Source organism: Pseudopodoces humilis, chromosome 7 (assembly GCF_049639895.1).
Source record: "Pseudopodoces humilis isolate 2021_Gansu_Grassland_sample_001 chromosome 7, ASM4963989v1, whole genome shotgun sequence".
Taxonomy (NCBI): domain Eukaryota; kingdom Metazoa; phylum Chordata; class Aves; order Passeriformes; family Paridae; genus Pseudopodoces; species Pseudopodoces humilis.
In genome coordinates this window covers 3,372,401-3,389,751 of record NC_142206.1, presented here as the reverse complement: position 1 = coordinate 3,389,751, position 17,351 = coordinate 3,372,401, and the positions used below count along the sequence as shown (strand labels likewise).

Below are 17,351 nucleotides of genomic sequence, written 5' to 3'. Positions count from 1 at the left end.
TTGGTATTTTAATGTACATGGATTTTCACACTGCAAAAGGCCAGAGAAAGCTAAGGACAAGATTTTCCAGAAGTGAAATCTTTATTTAAAAGATAAACAGGGTTTGATATCAATTCTTCACTACTCAGTGAAGGATATGAGAATTATGAGTGCAGGACCCAGATCTAGATTCTGCCCCAAATTCTTCCACCTTATTGACAGAGACCTTTAAACAAGCAGCAGAACTTCCTTTTCTGCCTGCAGGACTGACCAACACACCCACCTGTCAGGATCCTCCCAGTATCTACCCACCTATCTTAATATGAACAAATAAATACACCAGCCAGGGAAACACAGGATTGCCAAAACATTTTCCTGTTTCCCACATCTTTGAGCTAGTTCCCATTATTTGTTTTCTCATCTTTAGAAGAAAGTCTCTGAGACTTACAAATGCACGAAGCAGTAGGAAATCACCTTCCTCTGTCCTGTGGCCTGGTAGAGCTGAGCCAGTACTTCTAAAAAAAATCCTTTCAAATATCTCCTTTTTTCTGCATCCCAGGAAGATGTTCAGAGCATTTCTTATGAAGAAAAAAATCTCAAAATACACAAACAACAAGTTTCTAAAAACTGTTTTCTTTCTATGATACATTATACTCTATATAACTTCTTGATTTTATACCTGGAACTGAAATCCCCCCTTTAAAATTATGATCTTTGAGTCTATTGTAGGTAAACTACAAAACATACTGGAGTTCATAATTAACCAACTATCAGTACCAGTGTTATGTGGTTAAATATCCATAATGATAAGAGGAAAGATAAAAGCAGGCCTAGCAAGAATAATCACAAGGAAAATAAAGAGAAGAAATAAGATAAAATGTTTTTTAAATATCCCAAAGGCTTTAAAAGCATGAACTACTGCCTAAAAGCAGGACGACAGCTTTTTAATAACTCTGAGAATGTAACATTCTCCAGTGTGCTAAAGCAATTAGCTGCTTTTGAGATTTTACCCTGTGATCAAGGCCTGTGCTTTTATTTGTAAACATTAAAGTATAAGAAGCAAGTTTCATATTCAAAGGTAGCTTTAAACATATTTTCACATGGCAATGCTGATGCTTGTTGGGAATTGTTTCTTCCTTTTCTAAGTAGCAAGGGCAGAAATCGAAAGCTTGAGAGCTAAACTCCACTTCCAGAGTCAAATATCCAAGTGACAGCATGGATAGTACTGTGCTCCAGAACCACCTCCATGATCCTTTTCTGAGCTGTTTATGGAGGTAAGAACACAAAGAGAAAGTGCACAGAGAATTCAAACAGAAATTACAGTCAACTGCAATATCCAGGCAGGTCTTCAGGAACCTCCAGCATTATTTTCTGAACCCCGTGTTTAAATTCATTATTCTAAACAAAGCTAAACATTCCATTATAGTCTTTCAAGATGAACTTGGATACCAGGAATCTCCTGAGCCCTGTAAGGAAATTCCTTTTAATAACCCAGCTCACAGAGAGGTTTCTTAGCTACTAAGAGACACAACCAAATCACTCCAGCTGCATCATGTTATTACAAGGAACTGAATTCCTCTTATGCAGGTTTTTTTTCCTGGCCATACAGAATTCCCTGAGCAGGAGGATACAGATCCCTTCCTTGTGAGTTTAAGCACAGGGACAAACACTAAACACTAAAAGGAGAGAGAGAAGGAAGCTTGAAGGCTGAGAAGGGTTTAGAGTGTTAACTACAGACACTGGCACCATTGATTTCTGAGTTCTCTGTCTCACTCCTGCTACTGTTCCTTGCCACCTCCTCTTTTCTACTGGATTTGCAGAATTTAAATTACCAGAGTTTATTGGTTGTAATTTATGTTAGAGCATCCCAGGACCTCACAACAGACCGTTCAAATTCATGCTGAAGTTTTTTTTTAAAAATTCCAAATCTCTGAATTTCATTGCAGAAAGTTAGGTGCTGAAATACCTCCTAATTGTCCTTCCAAACGGAGGAAAAACCAGAAAAATTAAAAACAGTGTATATGTAATGTAAACTCCATTCTGCAATAGAGAGTTTATGCATGCCTTTATTTGTGACAGAATTCAGGTAAAACCCTTGATCTTTACTGCCCCTGTTACAAGGAGACAGGGCCTCTGCTGCTGCCATCTCTGCTCTTCAATAAGGATAATTGTTAAGCCACTAACCTAGGAGTGAAATGGTTTTAAATCAAGTTAAATGAATGTGTGTGAGATTTACTGTACTTATCACTGTGCATTTGAATTTACAGCAACATTTTCCAAGGAAAATCTGAAAACTGAAATGAATGTGAAAAGCTTGAAAATCTGTATGATGCAGCATCGATACTTCAATGCAGAGAAGGACACTGAGAATTCTGCTCCACGAATAAATATTTCTCTGTAATTGAAAGCTATGGTTAATTGTGGGAGCATGCAATTTTTCACCTAGTGTGCCTTCTGCAGAGTAGGGTCTCTCTTGACTTACCCACTTTTTCTAGCCTTTAAAACAAAAAATGGGATGAGGAACCTGCTGTAATAAGCCATGATATGCAGACTAAGTTTTGCTGAATAACACGACAACTACAGTTCATCAGAGCCGCTCATGAGGACAATGTATTCAGAGAGCAGCTATTTCAGTCACTTAAGACAAAGGTAACAATTTATTCCTTATTTATTCTCCTTTCTGCTAAGGTTTTGCCCTCTCACCTCACAGGCAAACATCATTGTTTTGACAGCTGGTCTTGGGGAAGCAGTTGTTTATGAATAGCTGTATTGCTTCCACTCTAACCCTACACACTCTGCTAACTCAGCCCAGTGCCAGACCCCTTCCAACACCAGGACAGAGGCTCTTCCTTCCCCTGTCCCCCTGCAGCCTGGGTGCCCAGCAGAGCAGGGCATCCCCTCCTGCCTTTCCTGCTCCAGCTAATGGCACAGGACTGTAATTTACAGCAAGGAGACAGCAAATGGGGAGTGGATTTCTGTGCACTGTGGATTACTGCACATGGGGTTATGAGGGGACATCAGTTCAGGACCTTTACTCTCAGGACCACAAGTATGGCTACAGCTGCATTATTTTGCTCCCAGCGACCACTGAAACTTGTAGCAGGGACAGAGGAGAGAAGGAGCAGCAAATTCCAAGCTCAGGAGACATCTCCTGCACAAAGATGCAGCAAACTTTGTGTCTGCCTTACAGCTTTTCTGCTCATCTCTCAGTAGCAAAGGCAAATGCCAAGTGCTGCTGAGGGAGCAGGGAGCCTTCAGAGTAACATATGGGAAAGAGCAGCTCGGGGAAAAGTAAGGACATGTGGGTAATTTTTTATCATTTGCAGCTCTGTTTTAAACTAAGAACCCTTTGTGTTGGCTGGTTACACCAAAAAAATGTAATGGCAACATTCAGGAGAAAAGGAGCTACTGCACTCTGATACCCAGTAATGTGAAAGCATCTGGTTCATTAGGAAAGATGCACGTAATTCTGAGGTCTTTATGGTTCACTTACTAAAATTACAGGAAATTCAAAGTGCAGAGTGTTCCTGAGCCCTCATTTCTTAATTTTATTAACTAGAGAAGAGACGAAGCTCTGGAAAAAGCAGGTAGGAAAGAGCAAGTCCAGTACTTTATATCCCTGTGCTCTTTGTAGTCTCCATCCCACCCCCGGTTTGATGTTCTTTTGCTCTCCCCTGTGCTGGCTTTTCACAGCCTCTGTCCATACACTGCTGTCCCCTGGTATGCTGCTCTGCTCCTTCTCCACTAAAGGCACCACCAGCAGCCAGAGAGGGTTTGGTGGCTGTCACCTCTCAGCTGGGGATGAGAAAAGAGCCTGGAACAGCTCAGAGGCACTGAAGTGACCTAAGCCTCAAAGCCACCACAAACCCTGAGAAACTCCCTTCCCAAAGCTGTGGAAGGGCCACCACAAGCCAGCCCAAGGCTGAGCCCAGCCTGGTGTCACAGGGTGAGGCAGCACACCCACAGCAGGGCTGAGGATGCTGCCTGTGCTGCAGAGCAGGTGCCATCATTCACTGCCATGCCCAGGACAGAGAAAACAAAAGTTCCTTTAGCTCTGGGAAAAGGGGTTCTTTTCTCCTTTTCCTCCCCACCAGTGGTACCCCACAAATATAAACACCCACCCTCCAAAAACAATCTACTCTCTAAATACAGGCAATTAAGGTTTGAAGGTCTCCTGGCAGGGGTGGATGGGAGACATGGAGTTGCACAGGTCTTTCTTTCACAGTCCTTTTGTGCCAAGACACCGTTCAGACACAGGATTTGCCCAAACACTCAGCCTCAGCCCCCTGCAAGAAGCGGGTTAATTAACAATCTACGCAGGCTGGTTATAGCCAGCAATAATCAGCTCTCTGTTTTTCTTTAAGAAAAAAAATAAGTCAGTAATTCTTGGAACATTTATTAACCCCCTAGTACAGGCAATTACCGTAAGATAAAGGTCTGCCAGTCTTGCATTACCATAAATTGCTGCATGTTGCTTTTCTATGGCGCAGTAATATCCACAACCAGTGTGAATAAATGCTAACATTTGAGTTCTAAGCTTGATTCAACCCACTTGATCAAACATTTTTTTTAGCAGGTTTTCACTTTCAGTGGCTGCTGGGCCACAAAAAAAAAAAATTATTATTATTTTATACAAGCCAGGATGGTATTTCACTGACAGACTGTTTTGTAGCCCAGTTTAAGGTAATCTCACATATTTCCTAACATGCAGAACGGAAAAGAGAAAGGCGGGTGGGAAGTACAAAACCCAAAGATCGTTCCTGCTGTCTATTAGGTTTTGTAGTCACATACAACATAAAAAAATAGTAGCAATAAAAAAAAAAAAAAGGCTTTGTAATAGACAGAACACTGCCAACCAGCTTTAAATTGAATTACACAGCCTGCTAATCTTTATGATGAAATAAAATTTCTTTGAACACTACACATTATACTAAAATCTGCAGTGCTTTCTCCTCAGCCCCAACCCCTCTCTGCTCAAAGCAACTTCCTCCACCCCAAAACCATTGTTCTCTCCAGCCTGGAACGTGATGCTCTACTAACAGAAAGACTTATTTTAATTAGCTATTGTTAATACGGAGTTCATGGTGTGAAAATGCAGGAGAGAAGTATTTTTGCACTTTGTATTTTTGATGTACCATTAAATTTGCAAGTGAAGAAGTAAACTGATGGTGTACAAAGAATTCATCCTTCGGCTGCTCTCCACTGAAATCATTCTCATTACAATATCTGGCTGTGGCAGCAGTACAGAGGAGGGAGAATCTGATGAAAATGTCAATAAAAGTTTCTGTTTCAGTGGCATTAGGCCTGGTCAATACAACAACCATAAATCTCTTTTCTGTTTCAAAGCGGATTTGTGAGAAAGGGGGAATTGAAAGGAAGAATTATTTTGGGTTTTTTATAAATTTGGTTTGGTTATGGCTTGTTATAAGAAACCTGATCATCCCCTCCCCCCTCCTAAGGCAACGTTAGCAGCCCAGGGAAGCAGATCTAAGAAATGACCAAGCAATTATTGTGATTGAAAATCCATTCAAGAATTGTGCAATACCTTGCAGTGTTCACTGGCTCCTTTCTTTCACTGAAAATTACCAAATGAATATATTAGTTTAAACTTACAAAGAGCCACTCACTCCAGAACATTATTCTCTTTGAAAGCACATTTTACCTGAGCCAAGTTTTCTAATGGCTGTCAAATAACACCTTTATATTTGGTTTGACTGACCATGGCAATTCGTAAAGAGAATTTTATACTTTAGTAGCAAACACAGTTTAAAAACCCTCCTCTCTACAGACCATTAGGAGATAGCACAAATAGATTTTTGTGAAAGCTCTCTATGAAGAATTGCCAGGAATAACCAAAGCAGAACAAAAAAGAACTGATCAGATATGAATGATCTTACAACTGGTCCTCAGGCATAAATTCCATTTTAGTCAGTGGAAATTTTACTACCTCAACATTCATTTCATCCAACTGCTTCTATTTTACCTTCTAAGTTACACTTCTGGGGTTCTGTTTCCCACAAAGCATCTAATATCTGACCCAGAGCAGAGGATAAATACGAAGAAGCAGCAATAATATCCATGGCACAAAAGGAGAATTTTGTACCTTTTCCTACTTTTGTTTTCACACTGCACTATAGACTGCTACATCAAGAAAAATTATTGAGCCATTACCAAAACTCCATGTGGTTGTATTTTCCCATTACTTTATAAATATAATAAAATGAAACATTCAAACTATTCCTGTATTCCTCTGAGAAGAAAAAACAAAGATAAAAATTAGCAATAATATATAATAAAAAGGTATATGCAAATAAAAGCAGAGCACCGATTATTAATTCAGGCAAGCGGTATGGGAATTGGAAAGTACAAATGGGAATTTAACCATGACATTAAACACAGTTTGAGTTAGAACAAAAGCAAAGGAAATATTCTTAAATAGTAATATGGCAATAAACCCTAAATAAACCAGGAAGTAGTTTTTTTTAAACTTTATGGAAAAGACAAGAGTGAGATACATAACCCCGAGAACTAAATCAATTTACTAAAATCAATTTACAAAATCAGTAAAAAACCCACAAGTCCTCAGCACCAGCTCAACCTCTAAACAAAATATTTCCATCCCACCCCAGTGTCTGAAGCCTGAGGAAACTTCTCACCAGGGCCATCACAGAAGACAGACTTGTTTCCAAAACTGGACTAATACATTTTCCAGGGAGCTTTTTCCCTCTCTCCCAGAACAGCTGTGCAAAACTCACACATACTCACAGGATTAAAGCTACCTCAGCATTTTCTTTCACTTGCAATAAATGCAATTTTTTTTTTTTCAAGTGCTCAGAGTTTTGTTCATCAAAAATGGTATTTTATGTTTAGTCAATTATTCATTCTAGCTATACAAGTAGAGCAATATAGAGTTCAAAATATGCTCCAGATGGTAAAAACACAAATCAGAAATAAATCAATTTATAAAAAAGGAAGAGATTTGTTTTTATTGCCATAATTTAACTTTAAAATATTCACAAGCTTCCTTCTGGTTCTAAATTACCCCAGTATACTTTGAGCTAATACCCTTCTGAAGCTGGAGAAATTTAGAACTTACTGGTTTTTGGTTTTTTTCTAAAAGAGTGTGATGTCTGATGCCAAAATAATTCACATCAGAAATATACTTTTACGGAGCAAAAGCCCTCAAGAACAAACACTCCATCACACTGAAACTGTTCTCAGTGTACATTTGTAAAAGGAACACACTTACTCTAAACCCTAAATGAGCCTTGCCTGGAGAGGAGATGAAGCCAGCTAACTAAACCAGACCAGAGAGATTGAGAAAGGATAGAAGTGGAATGTGACCCTGCATTTTTAAACAGTGATAAGGAAAGAGCTTGATCTTACTGTTATACTATTCTGGTACAGTTCATCTTTATTTTTTTTTTTTCAAATTGAATTACGCTATCTTCAATATCAAACACATTCTGGCAGGTGTCTGGCTTAACAGTTTTGAATATAATTTCAAATTTCCACAGCCCTAATGCATAAATTGAAGTGTAGACTGGAACTAAGTGTCTGTCCATAGTTCTGAGAGCGACACCACATTTACATTTTGTCGTCTATTCCACGTAACAACCAGCAATTCCAAGGAGATTCTCCTATTTTCAATTACTAATAGTCACACAAAAATCAACTTTAAAATAATTGACAATACTTTGCTGAGGACCACATCCACATATGCAGAGCATAATAAGAAAACCTCTGCATTAAAATTATATAATCATTCTCACTTCAACTAAAATGATCAAGGAACTACAGCACAGAAATAAAAAGCTGATTTTTTTTTTTTTTTTTTAGCTGTAGCAACAGAGTTTACACTAGAGGCAAGCACATATTACAGGTAAAGAAATGTTTGCTCCAGTACAAACCCATATTTGGCCACTACACCATTCACAAAGTTTTTACAGTCATTATCCCAAAGAAATTAAAAGAAATAAATATTGAGAACTAAAGCAAGACTTAAAAAACATGAAACAGTCAAGTTGCTAAATCCTAGAACAAGTCAGGAAAAACCTAGCTAAATTCAACTTTCAGCCCACAGATAATAACCACAAGTAAGGTCACCTACTGAATTTATCCAGTCTACTACTGCAAGATTGTGCAGTAATTATTACTCTTTATAATAGAAACCTTGCATGGGGGGAAAAACAAAACAGAACCAAAAAAATGAACACAGGTTTTGTTTAGTGATGATATAATCACTAAACAAAAACATACAAAATGGGCTATTTGAGAAAAATTTCTTGACTGAATTCAAATTATTCACACAAGTAAGGATATGCACAATCAGGCCCATAGTTACTGAGCAAAATAAACATATCAACTCATTAAAGATCTATCTGCCTGAATTTATCTTTGCTTTCTCTTCAGTTCTTATGAGTTATTCAATCATTTCCCATCACCCAGAAAAAGAAATATTGCACTGTGAAGACAGAGCTATAATTAGATATTCTTCTATTTCATTTCACGTATATGACTGAATGAAAATGGATGGGAAAAATATGAACAGAGATAATAACAGTAAGTTGAAACATTCAGTAAAAATATATATTTGGCACAGAATAACATCTCAGTTCTTCCTCAGCACATAATGCAGTGTTTACTGCAAAATTAGTTAAGTTAGTATAAGAGATTTTTAATGAAAACAATTATAAATTTAAAATAACTGTGTTTAAACCATTTAACAGTCCCTAAGGTCAAGTGATTACAGCAGTTACAAGACCCAAGGGACATGTTCACACCAAAACAAAGTGAATAAATTACCTCAGCCAGTGTATGTAATCACTAAGTGACCACAGAGGTTATTCAATGTATAAGCCCAGATGACTCCCATGCAAAACCAATAATGAAAATGTAACAGCCAAAGGGAAAAAGCATTTAACTAGCAAAAGTTGCTGGAAGGGCTGACAACTTGGTGGAGTGGGAAAGAGACAAGTTCCATGGCTTGGCTGTGGAGACAAGGAAGAGGATGAGTGTTAATGAAATGGACAGACAAGATGCCAAGGTGAAAGACCCAAATTGTTGCAAAGGGATGCGAGGCTCAAAAAAATATAAAAAATATTAAAAAAAAAAATAAAATATAAAACTGCAGAGCTTTAAGCAGTGCTCTCAGCCCTGTGTAACTCTGGTATATGTAATGCCCAGTGAGCTACAAGCAAGGCAGGAGCTCAGAATAATCACCTTTTAACTCTCCCTTTGGCTTTACTGCCAGGAAAAATTACAGGCAGTTATTGTGTTTTAGTTATCCCATTATATAATTCCAATGGAGGCACGCCCCTGTTTTTAACCACAGAATAGGTAAGATAAGCTGCAAAATAAAAACCAGCTTTGATCTGGCTTCTCTCCCTCATGACATAAATGATACAGATGCCTTGTCTTCATTGCAGCAACACAACACCATTGCCAGTGGAGAAAACCAGACCCATGAAAGACAAGAAAACATTTTTCTATAAGGACCACCATATATTTGATGGCAGTTCTCAGTGTGTAGCTTTGGAATAAGGTTCCTACCAACTATGGTGAAAAAGGATACTACTGAGGAAGCAAAAGGAACCCTGCTTGCTCCTGCCTGCCACTGGAATGCATTTTTTTTTATCTACTGCACATCATCACCTCACATCCTTGAAGGAATGAAATCTTCACAATACACACAGTAAATAATAACACAGTAACAGGTAGAACACAATTAACACATTTTGCAGATAGGAGTCTGAAAAAAGTGGCAAAAGGACATGCCTGACTTTAGTCTGATTCCTGGTGAGGATGCACTGAAGCAAGCATTCACCAACATTCCCACAGGGGAATCAATTTACTGTCTTGCCCTGTGCCAGGAACCTAGTAACTGCTATTGTCATAATTTACATATAATATATATATAAATGAGAAAATGCAAGTGGACTCTATGAATGTAAAAAAAAAAATAAAAATAAAATTCTGTGTATCTGAAATATGAAAGCCTGAGGCCAAAGCCAGCAGGCCCTCACACAGTTAAAGCTTCCAGCTTCAGTGAATCTGACTGCAAAATCTGCTTTCTCACATAAATACTATACTGTCTTCTACAAGAGCTATGCATACATGCAAAGAAAGTCCCCTGGTAAATTATTGAGGCTGGAACACAACCTATTCAAAGGGTTGTAATTCTTCTGTTGGAAACGCTAAGCCAAGGATCTGTGTGCTAAAATATCATCCTGAAACCCCCTGTTAGATACAAGGAATGCCAAGTGGCTGCCAGTGCTGCAAGATTCCCCAGAGGAGGGTGAAAGCACCCTGGCAGATTATTTGGGTTGGCTTTCTGCAGCACTGAGTGTTTTCAAATGCCAAGCACTGGCCTGGCCATATCGAAACAGCATTTCTTAAATTACCCAAGGGCCAAAGAGGAACTCAGGTGGCCAGACACTGCTCTTAGCAATGCACTCAGGGAGATCTGTGCTTCCCCAAAAGGCAAATATCCTCTTCTGGAGCTGCAATTACATGCCCAGGAAAAGGATAGTTTTGAGCCTATCAAATCTAGTATCACTTTCTAGAAATAAGAACAATAAAGCTAAGTTACAGTGATATGACCAGAAAGCCCCACTCCCACGTGCACAGCAATAAAACAGAAGGGAGAACATTCACTAAAATAGGGTTTTGGAAATCAGAAGAGGTCAGGTAAAAAGAAGAGTATGAACAAAATGCAAAGAAGGATGACAAGACAGACAATGTAGAAGCCCTTCTATTTAAAAATTCCTTTTGTAAATCCAAATGTTTCTTACATATCTCCTGAAGGGTCAGCCAAGGAACTCCAATGCAATAAAATGATTCTATTAAAGGCACGTAGAGATGCTGCCATCACACAGCAAGCAAGAGAGAGTGCAGTAAAACCTGATGACAAAGCCATGCTTTGAAATATTTTTTACACAATTCTGTAAACTCCTTCTAATGTTGTTTGAAAATCAGCTGTTCAAGTCACCTTCAGCTCTGGGTATTTCCAGTGCGAGAGGTGACCTGGCAGTGCACAACCAGGCTGCCATTTACCACAGGAGCCTCCTGCACAAGTTCCCCTCCTTTGTTTTGGTTTTCTGCTGCTGTTGCTATTTAATTGCCCTCAATTCTAGCAATGTGCTGCCAGGGCACTGCTGTCAAACACAGCAGAATATGAAAGGTATTCTACCAAAGTGGTGCTGACTGCCTGTGATCAAAGTCAAAATGCCAGTACTCCAACTCAAAAGGGCAAGCACGTGGATATCACCCCCCAAAAAATTCTCCTCTTCCAAACAGTATTACTGATTCTGTCATACTGTATCGTGGGAAGAAGGACTTTCATCATTTCCAAGTAGCTTGTAATATCTTGTAGCTTCCAGCACTGCTTTAAGTTATAGCAAACCCAAAATACAGCGAGCAGCAGTTTTGGCTGTGGATACAAAACCGCTCCAAATTGGGACACTGCACTCTTTGTATGAGGTGCCACCACCACCTCCTCAGCACTCCCAGAGAGCTACAGAGCTCTTGCTGTGCAATGACAGAACCTTTTCCCCAAGGTAACACAGAAATACAGCAAAGTCTCTAAATTTGTCTTAATTAACAGAATTATACTGAGGCTAGAAACAGCACATCACATGAGGACAAGCGAAGTAAGGGTGGGGGGAGATTTTCGAGTGCCCTAATTCAATTAGGAGGCAGTGAGTGACACTTGGACAGGAGAGGTTAATTGGGGTCACCAAAACGCAGTAATTCCTTACCTAACCAGTCATTAAACTTCTTGACCTCTGAGGGCAGTCCCAGCTCGGTGAAATCGCCCGTGTGAAGAAGGATGTCCCCATAAGGCATCTGGATGCCATCTGTTCTGGAGTGCGTGTCTGAGACGCAGACAAAGCGCGTGTGGCCCGCTGGTTTTGGAGTGTCATATGGGATAGGGTCGACCCTAAAGCAGACACAAAGATCTCGTAACAGTCACAAGGTTAAAACCCTCACATCCATTATTTCACATATATCAGCACACATCTCTCTTGACGAAAGCATCCACGCATCCACTGACAGACACCACGCTCTGCAACAAAAACTGCCAAAAACCCAGCAGGGACCACGCTGCTGCTCAAGAACTTACCTGGTAAGGAAAGGAAGATTAAAATATACACTAGATACAGCCACTTTCGGGTACTGAAGTGTATTTAAACATTGGAAAAAATGGATTTAGGAGGCTTTGAATGTTTTACATCCTGTGCCTTATACACGAACAGGTACATGAAATAACATGTCTGACAGGTGGGCCAGGAGCAGACCCTCACCTGAGCTTAGCAGCTGATTTTGTTCAAGATTCCAGATTCCAGCACAGAGTATTTGTTTACACACAATAAGGTACATTCAGGAGTGGTTTGGTGAAGGCTGGAAACTACAGAACCAAGCCTAGTGACAACTTCCTAAACTCATCCAAAATCCTGAGCTCGTCTTCCCAGAATCTATAAAGCCAGGAACTGATGTGCTATCACACTAAGCTATAAAACATATATTTTTTATTATACTTAAATTTACAGATATTTTTGTTTTATATATACATATTATATACATATATTTATATAATATATACACATACATATGCATATAATATATAGCATTATATACATATATTTATATTATACATATAAAACGGGGTTTTTTTCCCCCCTATAGCTAACAATGCTAAAAATTTAGTCCAATTGGTTATTTGCAAGCTATATTCGATAATTTGATCTTAACAACTACATGTGACCCATCATGGGAGTCTGGTCATTTGGTTTTTGGTGACTTTTTTTTTAAGCAGAATAGAGAAAAATATTAGGTAAGATAAATGCTTTATGCATACTTAGTGGTTAGAAGCTCTAATTTGTAACAGAGTCACTTAAATACAAAAGGCAAGCCATTGCCTACTTTGGAATAGAAATGATTTCTCTGCAGAGTTACCATAATTTGATTTGCTCAACACTTGAATAGCACAGCATCTGGATTAGTGCCACAGAAAATCCCATCCCAATTCCACAAAACTTCAACTCATTCCATTGATGTGCCACTTTGATCATGGTTAGAGCTTAGCTTCAGCTAGAAATTTTGAGGTATTTAGGAGTTATGTCAGAATAATAGTTCACTTACATCTCAAATTATCAGGCTAGTGAAACCAAGCTCCAGCTACTTTAAAGCATCCAAAATAATGCTGTTCCTAAGACTTATTTGGACAAACTGGCACATCAGGCATTCAAAAATCAGTGTCTGAAAGTAAAAATAAAATTAAACAGGTTTTACTAGTTTTGCTCTCCACACTGAAAAGAAAAACCAGTAGACATCACTGTGAATTTGTTTGTCCTAAATCTCCACACTTATAATGAGATGTATGATCAGTAATAGAAAATAAAGCACAAACCTTAAGAAAATACTGACTTTTGAAGTATTACTTTTGTTTACTGAACTGTAAAGCTAAATTAGCATTTTTTTACTGCACACTGAACAGTGTGAAAACTTCTACCAGTGCCTTCAGCTCCCTGAATAGGTGAGAAAGACCATAAACATCCTCCAGGGTGCAAATCAGTTCTCTGCTCTGGGGAGTTTTAGAGTGGTTCCAGAAATCAGACTCCATATGGGATATATCCTGGTCTCCAGTGGGAAACTGTCTCTGTGAATGCATTTACTGACAAGATTCTGAGTCAGAATTTAATTTTGTTAGAATTTTTAAATTATTTATTCTATTTGTTAGACTATTCACAGCTAAACTATTAGTGGGGGATGCAGTAGGGGGGAGATATTTGTCAGACTGCGTTTTCCTAGGTACCATAATTAGGCCTTTCCAATCAAGCTGTATTTACCATAAAAGCACCATACCTCATTGACATGGGCCACTGAATTAATTTGCAAAATTCAGGCTCTGCAAGATGATGCTTACTTTAAAAACAGATTCTACTGCCAGCTGGACTGGAGAGAAGAGTATTTGGTAGATAACTCTTTTTGGGGTTTGGTATTGTACCTCCTGTTCCACCCAAAGGACCAGGTACAATTACCTGAGCCGTGCAACTGGTTACCACTGCAGAAACCCATGACAAAACTCCAACAATCAATGGATTTTATTTTTTTTTTTTTTTTACCTCAGCAAGGGTCTGAAGCTAATAATGTTATTTTTCCAGAGAAAACTTAATTTACCCATTGAATTTGCACTGGCAAGCTGGGCAGAACTGCAATCAGAAGACACAGTGCTTTTTCACCATGGTGTCTTCCTTCCAAAATATGGGAGTCCCCCAATCAACATTTCCCTACTTCCAAGCATGTTTACTCCAGACAACACAAAAAAATGAACACCAGCTTTCATCATCACCACATAACTTGATCAGAATATCTCTGCTTGAGCTATGACCAGCACTGCCTGCCCCAGGGAGTCCCATTTTGTTTGTACACAGCAGCTATGCTTTTGCTATTCTCTGCAGTTTGCAGCCAAACAAACCCTGTTCTGCTTGAGGCAACCCCTATTAGAGTATGACACGGAAATCTGGTTTAGGATTTTTCTATTCATGCAATGGCTTACTTACAGAAAATTCTATAATCAAAATTCATTAAGCCCCTGACCCTTCTTCCTCTTCTTTACAAACACTACGATGTTGCCAAGTAACCTTTTTTTCTACATCTTGGCTTTCTTCTCTTATTCAGTAGTGCTTGCCTACTAAGTATTTGAAAGTGAGATACTGAAGGTTATTGTGTTCAGTCCATCAATTTATCTTACACAAAATAGTCCTTCAATAGAAACTTAATAAAAGTGGTGCTATTGCCAGTCCTAAAGGCTCAAGTTCTCCTTTCATCCACAGCTACAGCATGGCAAACAGCAATATGAGAGTCTCCTTCCCCGCTGCATCCCAGGAGGATTGGGCTCTGAAGGCAATTCACAGCTCCTGGTGACACAGCAGCAGGTTCTGGGCTGTGAGCATCACCCCTTCTTCCTGGGCTCTGATCTACTCACAAACCAGCAGGGCTGCACACTGCCATTGCTAAAACCTCTGTGGCAGCTATGCATCCGACCCTTACTGCAGTTCAACAGCAGATAAAATAATTAGTAAATAAATAAAATAATAAATATTTATTTAAAAATATTATATAAATATATAATATATATTATAATATAAATATATAAACATAAATAAATTATTTTTAAAATAAATTTAATAAATTAAAATTAATAAATCAAAATAAAAGTAAATAAAATAATTATTTCAGCCCTGTCCACCACCACCCCGCTGAATCAGAGCACACACCTAAGAAATTCAACTTATTCTTTACCTTTGCTCCAAACACAGTGCAACTAGCTAAACCTGACACTCTCCATCACCACCAACACTTTATTTTTTTCTGCCTTCTTGACATGGCAGACTGAAACACTTCACAGATTATTTTGATTACTGCGTTTGGAACAGCATGCTCGTGGAAAGATGCAGTAAGAGATAATTTAAATGTTCATATATTAGGATTAATGCAGTAATCAGGAAATAGAAAACAACATATGTTGCACCTTAGAAAATCAGGCACTTGGCTGTTTTTAAAAAAGTTTATGCAGGACCCAGAATGAAATCCCGTAAGGCAGTTGAGCAATGACTGCTTTGTGAGATCATGACAGTAATGTAAGATCTGTCACATTTAATGCATTTATGACAAGGGTTCAGGAATCAGAAGGGACAATGTAACCTTCATACACTTCTAGAAGAACCTTGTTTATCAGATAAATACTTGGCTGTACTAAACTGCCCTTACCACCAGCGGTTCTCATTTAGAGTCCCACAGGTACGAACCTCCAATTTGCAGTTCCTCATGAAAGGACAGCATTATCCAGGCTCTGATTTGGCTTGCTCAGGTTATCACTCAGCAGCCCCTTCCCCAAACCCACAGCTACCACAGCCCTTCCAAAGCACTGGATCGGTGTCAGCCAGGGGGGGAGTGCTGCCCCTTGCCCTGCCAGCTGTGCACACAGCAGCCCAGTGCTGCTCCATCCTGGGGTTGGTACCCTGTCCTCACCCATCATACAGCAGATTTCACTGTGATTTAAATTTAATTTAAATTTAAAATGTAAAAGTGAGAGATTAGATAAGCAAGCATGAGCAACACAGAAGATATTGAGGGGGTTTGAAGAGCGAGGTAGTGGGGGCTGAATTCAGCAGCTCACAAAAGGAGGAGCACCTTGGGCCTTCCACGTGCACAGGGGCAAAGGACTTGATTTAGGATGTCTTGCTACGAACAGACATTTTAACTGTGTATTTCAGCCCAAGCCTACACCAGTTAGTCATAATGATGTCTTATAAATCAGCAGCGTTGGAAAGCTCCTCTGAGACAAGCAGGGCAGTGCAGCCCTCCTACAGACACAGCTGCAGGCACAGCCACTCTGGGACCCTGCCTCAAAACAACTCAGAAAATACACAAGCACCATTTTCCTGAAAGGAGTCAGTTTTGATTGTAAAGGATAATTCTGCATGGGTGAGTTCAAATGCTGAAAATAAAGGTTTTGGGCTGGGTTAGCCAGTCCCTGGGAATGCCTGTGGTTGGAGAGCCAAACCCCATGGACTGTGCACTGCCCTGCTCTCTCAGGTTTTGAGATATGCAGACTCCAAATCCCTTCTTACAGAGGGATTCCCAAGAAACCAATTCATCCTTGAAGATGGAATAAAAATCTTAAACGTGAAGCCAGGAAAAATTTCCAGTCCCCAACATGGAGTAAATCACTCAGATGAATGCAGCACCTACGCCGGACAAAACATTAACAGATGCTGAAAATCCCTCCTCCAGCCCCACTCCCCACAACTCAAATCAGCATTATTCCTGCTTACAACCCACCACTCTGCAAGATGGTTCTGCTGGCACTGCTACAGGTGAGCAAGTCAGCAGGCAGCTCAGAAAACCACGTCATTTTACTCTTCCCAGGCTCTCCAGATGCACGAATAGTCCCATGGCATACAGGCCCATGTCCTTCCTAGACTGTGTCACTTCATCTGCTGGCTTTTCATCTCAGTAATTACCCCACTGGGTATATCTGTGACTGAATTTGTGGGTTTATTTTTTATGACATCTAAATAAGTATTCATTATACATCCATTTAAGCACAGACTTTAAGTCTGCGTGCCACATAAAATCCATGTGTGGTGTTGCACTCACTCTGTGTTTTGGGAGCCACTTGGAGACATCCTATCTAGCAACTACTCCACATTTAAAATATATCTATACAACTAGCTTTTAAAAAGCATCCTACTCCTACTTCCCGTGAACAGTCATCATTGTATTTATTCACAGTTTAGCTTCCTCTTGTAAAATTTCATACTCTTCTTGCTACTCTTATTTTCAAAATTTGCAAACAAAATGCT

The 17,351-nt window shown here is 39.3% G+C and overlaps 1 protein-coding gene across 7 annotated transcripts in view; it reads right to left on the bottom strand.

Annotated features, from left to right (window-relative positions):
* MPPED2 (metallophosphoesterase domain containing 2) overlaps positions 1-17,351 on the bottom strand; it is a 101,876-nt gene that overhangs the window by 53,465 nt on the left and 31,060 nt on the right. For all 7 annotated transcript variants that reach the window (XM_088057777.1, XM_005530276.3, XM_088057778.1 and 4 more), the window contains exon 3: positions 11,739-11,920. In XM_088057777.1, coding sequence (XP_087913903.1) covers positions 11,739-11,920 — 182 coding nt within the window. The remainder of the gene's footprint in view (positions 1-11,738; positions 11,921-17,351) is intronic.